General features: G+C 41.4%; 1 protein-coding gene across 1 annotated transcript; it reads right to left on the bottom strand.

Annotated features, from left to right (window-relative positions):
- Positions 1-2,512: 2,512 nt before the first annotated feature.
- Positions 2,513-10,195, bottom strand: si:ch73-233f7.1 (uncharacterized protein LOC100537710 homolog). Its single transcript, XM_067456958.1, has 4 exons — positions 7,215-10,195; positions 5,236-5,294; positions 4,360-4,478; positions 2,513-3,445 (listed from the first exon to the last, which is right to left on the bottom strand). Exons 1-4 carry the CDS (start codon positions 9,732-9,734, stop codon positions 3,114-3,116), a joined length of 3,030 nt encoding a protein of 1,009 aa, XP_067313059.1. The 5' UTR covers positions 9,735-10,195; the 3' UTR covers positions 2,513-3,113.
- Positions 10,196-10,355: the final 160 nt, after the last annotated feature.

Here is a 10,355-nt window from a genome sequence, read left to right on the forward strand (position 1 = left end):
ATAATAATGATATTCAGTCTTGTATTAAATCTCAGGCCAGGCATCTCAATGGTAATGACCTTTGACCTTTAGGCCTGGTGTGACTGAGCTAACCAAGCAAATGCAATTACAAGTAATAATAATAATAATAATAACAGATTATTTTTTATTCTATCCCTCATATAACAGGACAAGCACGTTTCTCAGCTTCAGTGGGATCATAGGGGCCTGCTGCTCGTCTCCCTGTCAGCATGTACAGTCAGATTCCTTTAAATATAAGTTCCTATCTTCCTTAAAGGGATAGTTCACTTTAAAATGAAAATTTTGTCATCCTTTACTCACCCTCAAGTTGTTTCAAACCTGTATGCATTTCTTTCTTCAGCTGAACACAAGGGAAGATATTTTGAAGAATGTCAGTAACCAAACAGTTAACTGGAGCCATTGACTTCCATAGTATTTTTTTTTCCTACTATGGAAGTCGATGGCTCCAGTTAACTGTTTGGTTACTGACATTCTTCAAAATATCTTCCCTTGTGTTCAGCTGAAGAAAGAAATTCATACAGGTTTGAAACAACTTGAGGGTGAGTAAAGGATGACAAAATGTTCATTTTAAAGTGAACTATCCCTTTAAGAACAGAGCCTCTGTAGTACAGTTAAATGAGCCCATATGACAGGACATAAGCCCTACCCAGCTAACCCAGCCAAATTGTGAACAAAGGTTTTTCCAGTAACATTAATAGAATGTTTGGCCAGGGTTATCTTTAACAATGTTAGCACAAATGTGCTATTTATTACATTGTTCATGGAATGCTTTTGTGTTACTACTTGTTTTAGAACATCCAGAGAACATTCAAGTAACGTTCCCGTAATGTTTAGAATGACAAAATGGAATGTTCCTGTAACAAAAAAGTGTTCAGGGAATATTCAGTTTTCATTATTTAATGGACATTCTTAGAACACCTTTTTGTTTGCAGGGTTTGAGCAGACCTGAATGATGTACTAACACACACCATGTGAGTGAAAAGTGCTCCTTAGAGTGAGTGTGAGCACAGCGGTGACACACAGAACCATCATTGTGTCACCGTGACTTCATTGAGATTTGGTTCCCTGTCTGTCACATGACAGGTAGTCTGGCTCAGACAGGAACAAACTGGCCAACATCTAAAGAAACTTACCCCATGTTGGAGTGAGTTAATCTAAAATAGAGTGAAATAGTCCATTAGTTCCATTAAAGGAACACTCCACCGTTTTTAGAAATAGGGCTTATTTAACTTCTTTCCTACATTTAGATATTTGGGCAAATGCATTTTTGTCTCAGTGCATGCATTGTTTTAGTTTGGCAGGGTTGCAGCTTGCAGGTTTAGCATAATGAATGGAATCCTATGTTGCCAGCTAGCATGTCCCGAGTAAAAGTGATCCAAAAAACGAACAAAAATAACACTGAATTGTGGCTTGCGTATTCACAACGAGTAGAAATAGCGATGCAGATCAAGACTAGGCGATTCTAGGCAGATATTGACTTGGGACTATATTATGGGGAAGCACAGGCGAAGCAGAGATATCACGGCTCTCATCCTCACGTCCTCCGGCTGTTGAGCGATCGCAACGTGTTGCGTGATATCTCTGCCCCTAGTCTAGTCCTGATCCCTTTTACTCGGGACATGCCAGCTGGCAACATAGGATTCCATTCATTATGCTAAGCTAAGCTAGCGGCGACCCTGCCAAACTAAAACAATGCAAGCACTGAGACAAAAATGCATTTGCCCACATATCTAAATGTAGGAAAGAAGTTGAATAAGCCCTATTTCTAAAAACGGTGGAGTGTTCCTTTAATTTTCCCTTGGGGAAATCATTTTTAAAGATGACTTATAAACTTTTAAAGACAGACCTACTGTGAGCTACTAGGTTGTTAATCGACAGTATTTGTTTTTGGTAAAGCCATCATGACACATTATTTCGACTTATTGTGTTCAAAAGTTCAAGTCCTGGTGAAAAACTACATCACCCATGAGTTTGCAGAGAAATCTCCTCCAATCAGAGAATCACAACGAGAAAATCATCATCAACACTCTCCTTATGCTCTCAAATTACTATAAATGTTTATGCATATTTTGAAATATATATTTTAAAATTATTAGAACACCTGGCATCTGTGAGTCATCTTACTTGGCCTGGATTTATTTTCCAAGAGAAACATTCTTCTAACTATTGCCGGGACTACCTGCGATGGAAGGAATCTGCTGGAACATTGAAAACGATGGATTGGCCCCCTCAAAGTCTGGACCTCAACCTCATCGAGTGAGTTGGAAAATAAAAAAAGCAAAAAACAACAAATGGACCGATCTATTGTACATTAAAAGGAAAGAAACATCTGCATGTTTCATAACAACCAATGTATGTGTGCATATATATATATATATATATATATATATATATATATATATATATATATATATAATAGCATATAGGGATATATTTATAATATATGTTATATATGGGGACATAATTGATTTAATTCAATTAAGTCATTCACAATGCTTCATCATGGGATTGTAGTTCTTTCCCCTTACTAAAGCTGTTAAATACAGTCTTGTACCTTTGTGCCTGATTTTCAAATACTTTTTGTCTTCAAATCAAAGTTTGCATTCATGGTTTCTAACTCTTAAACAAAAGCTTTTCTTTAAGATCTCTCTTAAATACTTTTAGAACCAGCACTGATGCACTCTATTAATCTCTGAAAATGGTTGTACGGAGAACAGAAGAAACTAGGGGAGATGTTTTTTTAACTTTGTGATAAGAATTTCTTTTCTGCTAAAAAATAATACTTTCACAGACAGAAATACACACAGGTCCACGTCTGAATAACTCGTAACCACTTTCAAAGATGTGAAATAGCAAATCCAGCTGGTCTCATTGGAAATCAGTTTTGTTCCCAGGTTAGCTAAACCTGTACACCCCGAATCATGGAAGTTGCATTGCATGTGCAGTATGCATCAGATGCTCATTGAGTGGACTGTGGCGGTCCTTGCGTGAGCCATCTGAGGCTGAGACTACATGATGAGTGCTATGCTTTGGTAATAATAACAAGTCACTCTTTTTGTTCATCATCACTGCTTAGGCCCTTTTGTCTTGTTTTATTCGTTATACAAGTCATTGTTGATTACATCCGCCCCTGTGTCGTCACACGGGTCATAGCTGCTGGGAGAGATGAACCTACGTTTCTTGCCAAAGGTGGAGAATGCGTTGTGGACATCGAGCTCGCTGCGGTAGCTGGGCCGCAGGGTGCAGAATCCGGAGGGCGTGCCGGGGATGTAGACGTTGTGCTGGTAGTCCGGTGGAGGGTGAGGGTGGGTCTGCGGCGCGGGCTGCTGCTGCTGCAGGTGATGGCTGGGGTTGTGTGGAGGTGTGTAGTGAGGTGTCCACGCCCTCTGAGAAACTCCACCTGCTGGAGAATGCATCCGGTACTCTGGATGGTTAAAAAAGAAAAAAAGAACCACTTACAATACCAGTCAAAAGTTTGGAATAATTACTACTGTTTTTTTAAAGAAGACTCTTCTGCTCACCAAGCCTACATTTATTTGAACAAAAAATACAGTAAAAACAGGAATATTGTGATATGTTATTACAAATTAAAATAAATAATTTCTATAGCAATATATTGTAAAACGTAATGTATTCCTGTGATCAAAGCTGAATATTCATGACCATTAGTCTTCAGTGTCACATGATCCTTCAGAAATCATTCTAATATGATGATTTGCTGCTCAAGAAACATTTCTGGTTATTATCAATGTTGCTACTTAATATTTTTGTGGAAAACATGATATAGGTTTCATAGGTTTGTGGTAAGAAATTAAAACTTTTATTCAGCAAGGATGCCTTACATTGATCATTAAATGTTACAAAATATTTATATTTCAAATAAATGCTGTTATTTTGAACTTTATATTCATTAAATAATCCTGAACAACACATATCACAGTTTCCACTTAAAAAATTAAGCAGAATTTTTAGTCGTTTCTGCCCCAAAACTTCTCCCTCGGCGAATATCCTGTTTCATGTCAGATTATTCAATTACTGTTTGTCGGCTAAAGTCTGAGGTATGACTGTACATGTAAATAAATAAATAAATAACACATGAAAGTCTTTTCAAGTAATGTTAACCCACCAATTAAAAAAATTCAAAGAGCCCCAATAATATATTCCTCACTATTGCACAGAAAAAAAAACAATCTGAACATGGATCACATTGTAAAAATAGCTAACTTTTTGTTGTAATGTAATCTGTAATTTGACTTATTTTCTGTTCCATATCGACTGATAAATGCATAAATAACTATACAAGATCAAATAATGTGCCGTAGAAAAGTCTATCTGTACCTTTCGAGCGGGTTCCCCAGGTCCAGTACTGTCCGGTCGCCATTTGACCCACATAATTCTCTGGTTCGGCCTGCATGGCTTTCCGCATCAGAGTGCCATCCATGTTCACAGAGTTACAACTGCAAACAGATGATGAGAAATAAGGCCATATTTTGATACTCCAAAACATATAGTAAACAAATTAATGTGTAAAAGATGATTGTCTGCTTGCAGTCACTTAATAAATAAAAAAACTAATCTGACTATGTCTTCAATAGGACAAAAAAAAAAAAAAAAATATATATATATATATATATATATATATATATATATATATATATATATATATATATATATATATATATATATATATATAATAATTCCAAATTAGTTTTTATTTTCTAAAATGCAAAAAGTAATTTTTTTAAGGTTTGGCTGCTTGGGTTTACATTTATGCATTTATGGCAAACACTGTATCCAAAGTATACATTTCATCAGTTCATGCATTTCCTGGGACTTGAACATATGACCTTGACATTGCTCATCATGCAGAATTACTTGACTTGTGTGTTGTTGTATGTATATTTAAATAGTCATGTATATATTTAAGAAAAATGTGTAAAAAAATAAATAAAATAATAATATATATATATATATATATATATATATATATATATATATATATTTTTTTTTTTTTTTTTTTTTTTTTTTTTTTTTACATATTTTTCTTAAATATATACATGTGTGTGAATTTAAATATACATAATAATAATTACAACACACACATATATTATGTAAACACAAACTTTTATTTTGGATATGATTCATCGATTTGACAGCAAAAAAAAAAAAAAAATTATAGACATATATTTAGAGACAAGTAAACGTGTGTTTTACCTTTTCAGAGAGGAGGTTTGATTTTTGGTGAGGGCCCAGTCAGTGTTAGCTTGTTTCATCTGCAACACATAGAACAATCATAACTGAGAATAATGAATGATTACTTATAACAAATATGTAGGATATATACACTGTAAAAAAAAATCGAACACAACGATTATTGGAGTGTGTTGTACAAAACATAATATTTCGATCTTTCTGAAAATTTTGAAAGTTTCAATGTATGTTATATGTTCAAGAGCCACTGGTAAAGATATACCTCTAAAGGCATACTGAATGCCTCCTTGTGGCCAAAAGTTTGAATTGCATGTCATTTATTTCAGAACTGTGGTGCCTTGAGCAATGACTCTGGTGTCATGGCCTTCTCTTTCATCCTCAGAGACGCGGCGGGGGTGGAGGAGGAGGAGCAGGAGGAGGAGGAGGAGGAGAATGGGGTGTTATTTATTCCATGTCAGAGAGAGAGAGAGAGAGAGAGAGAGAGAGAGAGAGAGAGAGAGAGAGAGAGAGAGAGTATGGATTCCACGCTCTATTAATTCGCTTAGAGACTTTCATAAGGAGAGCGCCATGTAAGCTTATTATTAGAACGGTTCTTCAAAATACCTTCCGTAGATAATTAGAGCACCGACATACGATTTTAATCTTCAAAGGAAACCGCAGCGGGCAGGAAATTAATTTCGAAAACGCATTTAACTGTCCGCGAATTCAATTTAATTTAATTTCTTGTTTTATTTTAGAAACTCCTGTGCGTTTGCATTTTCCGCTGCAGCTCTGGTGAATTTATAAAGGATTTTTTCCGCTTTAATATATTCCCAGATGAAATCCTGTTTAAGATCTGCTCAACAGCTCTGAGTGAACACAGTCTGCTTGAGTTTTATACTCTGTGTTGGCCTGTGAAATAAGGGTATACAAATTAGGTTATAAAATATAATTTTATGAATATTCTATTTGAGGCCTAAAGCACACGTTCTTTGGACATCATAGATAGTAATTCTCTCATGAACGAGTTGACTCTTCACAAGCTATATGAACTTCCTGACCCATGGGTTGGTGGCACGTCTCTCCAACAGGTCACCCTGACAATTGAATAATAACTGAAGTAAGCACGTTTACGTTTTACAAGCCTGACGTTTCCACCTAGTGGATATTAACAGAACACACAGTTTCTTCCTCTCTCCCTCTCTCTGGTTCTCATTCTATGAGGGCAAAGTGGCAGAATCTACAGGCGCGACACGTCTCCATCGGCTCCTGCTCGTTCCCTAATGCTTTCATTTCCCAGCCCCATTATGGAAGAAACCAGTCAGCGTCAGCGTGCCATTGTGTACTGGATAATTAGCTTGTAGTGCGTGCGTGCGTGCGTGCGTGTGTGTGTGTGTGTGTGTGTGTGTGTGTGTGTGTGTGTGTGTGTGTGTGTGTGTGTGTGTGTGTGTGTGTGTGTGTGTGTGTCCTTGATATATAGTTGACAAGATTAAGATGTTCTTAATCATAAAATAAAATCGTAAATATACACATGTGTATATTTCTAGAAGCAATTTACAAAACATTTAAAAAATATTATTTATATATATATATATATATATATATATATATAGAGAGAGAGAGAGAGAGAGAGAGAGAGAGAGAGAGAGAGAGAGAGAGAGAGAGAGAGAGAGAGAGAGAGAGAGAGCTAAAAGACGCGCATTGTCCTCGGTTTCTCTGGGAGATGCTGCTGTCTAGAGACGCTCATTTACTGTCAATCAAGGTCATTGATAGACTTTGGAGGTATATAACACATTTCTTGCCAAATAATTAGCGCCCTCCAGATTTTCTTCTGTGTACTATTTATATAAAATCGATAGCTAATTAATCTCGTTTCATAAATACATAACTCACACTTCTGTGCACAAATGATAGCTGCCCTTCACAAAAGTGATTCAAAAACTGACAAACTCAGTGAGCATGTGAATGTGAAATAAAGAGAGAGAGGGTGAACGTAGCTTTACCTCGTTTGGTGTAGTCGCTCCGTTGTTCACGGATGAGCAGCGGCTCTGTGAGCTCAGCGCCAGGTTATCGGCTCCTCTCGCCGCGTTGTTTCTCGGTGTGCCGGGACTGCAAGGCTTCAGAAACATAAAGTCGCTCTTTGCAGATTCGGGCGTCAAACACACTTTGTAACAGTACGCTTGAGAGAGATTTCCAGGATTGCTGTTTACCTCCACGCAGTTCGTGGGCACTTTGGCGCCGGTGGAGATCTGCAGGTTGAGATTCGACTTTTTGAACACCTCGGCGGGCGGCTCCGGTTCAAAGCTGCAGCAAGCGGCACCGAGCGAGGAGAGCGCGTAGCCGCCGAGGGAGTCGTGGTCCTTGTAGCATTTCACGGCCGCCAAAACGATGATAGCCACGAGGAAGATGAGCGAGACGGTGCTCAGTGACACGATTAAATAGAGCGCGAGGTTAGACGGGGGCTGGGGGCTGAGCGAGAGGTCACCGAAATCGGACAGCGACTCCGGCACGCTGTCCACCACCGAGAGAATGATGGACACGGTGGCCGAGAGCGGCGGCTGTCCGTTGTCCTTGACAAGAATGACGAGTCTTTGCCTAATGGCATCTTTGTCCACGAAGCGGCGGATCGTCCTGATCTCCCCGGTGTACAGAGCCACACTGAACAGCCCGGGATCTGTCGCCTGCAGCACCTGATATGACAGGCGAGAGTTTTGCCCCGCGTCCGCGTCGAGTGCCGTGATTTTAGCCACAAGGTATCCAGCATCCACCGATCTGGGAACCATCTCAGTGGCCACGGTGCCGTTTCTCGGCAGTGGTGACAGGATGACCGGTGCGTTGTCGTTCTGGTCCAAAACAAAAACATTGACGGTGACGTTGCTGCTGAGCGGCGGGAAACCGGCGTCCTGCGCCTGCACGCGGATCTGAAAGTTCCGGAGCTGCTCGTAATCAAAAGAGCGCAGCGCATATATGTTGCCGTTATCAGAATTGATGGATACATAAGTGGACACTGGCATGCCCTGAATCTGACCCTCCAGGATGGAGTAGGACAAATACGCGTTCTGATTAGAGTCCGGATCGAATGCGGTCACCGAGCAAATGGAAGCGCCCGGGGCGTTATTCTCGGTCACATATACTGTATACGAGGGCTGAACGAAGCGCGGCGGGTTGTCGTTAATGTCAGACACTTGAACCAGAATCGTCTTTCTGGTGGACAGCGGCGGCGAGCCCAGATCGCGCGCCGTGAGGGTGATGTTATACTCCGAGACAGACTCTCTGTCGAGAAACTCGCTGGTCACGAGTGTGTAATAGTTTTTAAAAGAGGAGTGCAGCTGGAACGGCACGTTTCCGGGGATCTGGCAATCCACAGCCCCGTTCTCTCCGGAGTCGCGGTCCATTACACTGATCACAGCTATCACCGTTCCCGGTGGCGCGTCCTCCTGAACAGGTGTTGACACAGAGGTTAATATGACCTCAGGCGCATTGTCGTTCACGTCCAGAATATCAACCAGCACTTTGCAGTGCACGGCCACGGCGGAGGGACCCTTGTCTTTCGCCTGCACATAGAGCTCATAAACGCTGGCCCTCTCGTAGTCAACGATTCCCTTCACCCGAATCTCACCCGAGTGAGAGTCCACGCTAAACAGCTCCCGCACCTTCAGGGGCGCGTGCCCGCTGAACGAATAGGTGATCTCGCCGTTTGCGCCTTCGTCCAGGTCCGTGGCGTTCAGTTTGAGCACGAGCGTGCCTCTCGGTGCGTTCTCCACCAAGCTGACCCGGTATACGGAGCGGTCGAACACGGGTACGTTGTCATTCGCGTCCAGCACAGTTACCGTGATCTGAGCCGTACCCGAGCGCAACGGGGAGCCACCGTCCACAGCCGTGAGCACCATCTCGTGCGTCTTCTGCTGCTCTCGGTCCAACGGCGACTGCAGAACGAGTTCGGCAAACTTGCTGCCATCGTTACGGGTCTGAATGTCAAGCAGAAAGTGTTGATTGGCGCTCAGTAAGTACGAACGGAGAGAGTTTGAGCCCACGTCAAGATCCTGCGCGCTCTCAAGCGGGAACCGGGAGCCAGGCGCAGCAGACTCCGTGATCTCCAGATTAAACTCGCTCCACGGGAAACTGGGAGCGTTATCATTTACGTCCAAGATCTCCACCTCTACCCTGTACAGTTCCAAAGGGTTCTCAATAACCACCTGCAAGTGCAAGTAACAAACGGGACTTTGTTCACAGAGCTCCTCGCGGTCAATCTTCTCATTCACAAACAAAATCCCGTTCTCCAAATTCACCTCTAAATATTGTTTTCTTGCCCCAGATACAATCCGGAATCTCCGCGAAGACAATTTGGCCACGTCCAAACCCAAGTCCTCTGCGATATTTCCAACGAAAGCCCCGTGCTCCAACTCCTCGGGAATTGAATAGCGAATCTGCGCCAAAACCCGGTCCAGTGCGCACGCACACAAGAGCAGACAAACAACCTGCCCTGCCAACGTCCATCGCCTCCTCGGAAGCCTCCGGTCCATTTTCCTAGAATCAGTTATTCTCAGCTGCGTTCACAGAGAAGATTCATTTTCAGCTCAAACTGTTTAAAAAGCATTGTCTGTACACAACACTCACTTGTATTATTTTCTAAAGTGGAATAAAAATCTGCACAAGTCGATTTGAACGAGAATGGAAATGCGCTGCAAACTTGGAGTCTCTCATGGATTGTGCGCTTTGCGCGCAGCGCAGGCAGTGTGTGAGCAGGAGAGGCGAGCGCTTTGATTTTCCAGTGTGTTAGACGCTTTGAGGAGTGTGTGAGACGAGAGAGGGAGGTGGTGTGTGTGTGCGGGTGTGTGTGGTGGGGAGGAATCATACTGGCGGACGGCGACACGAGAGCACGAAGCATAATCACTGTACCAACACATTTAACTCAAGAGTTACAGTGCGCGTAATCACTATGAAATAACTGAGACGAATTAATATTTCTTATAGCGCAGTGCAACTTTACATTTCTGAAAAGCTTAAGTCCACAGTTTGTAATTCTAATGCACGAGTAGTGACCTTGTTTAATGGGGTGAGCTTCATTCATTCATTTCAGGTGGACTTTGAACACAACCTCGAAGAAAAAAAATATTGTTTATTAAATTATTTGTCTCGACTGT

This window comes from Pseudorasbora parva, chromosome 11 (assembly GCF_024679245.1).
Source record: "Pseudorasbora parva isolate DD20220531a chromosome 11, ASM2467924v1, whole genome shotgun sequence".
Classification (NCBI taxonomy): domain Eukaryota; kingdom Metazoa; phylum Chordata; class Actinopteri; order Cypriniformes; family Gobionidae; genus Pseudorasbora; species Pseudorasbora parva.

Bases quoted from the DNA above. Each gene is read 5' to 3' on its own strand.
- si:ch73-233f7.1 (XM_067456958.1), bottom strand. From the start codon at position 9,734: ATGGACCGGAGGCTTCCGAGGAGGCGATGGACGTTGGCAGGGCAGGTT. The intron at 4,479-5,235 runs GTAAAACACACG...ATCTGTTTGCAG, and splicing joins CAAACCTCCTCTCTGAAAAG to TTGTAACTCTGTGAACATGG. The intron at 3,446-4,359 runs GTACAGATAGAC...TTAACCATCCAG, and splicing joins CTGGGGAACCCGCTCGAAAG to AGTACCGGATGCATTCTCCA.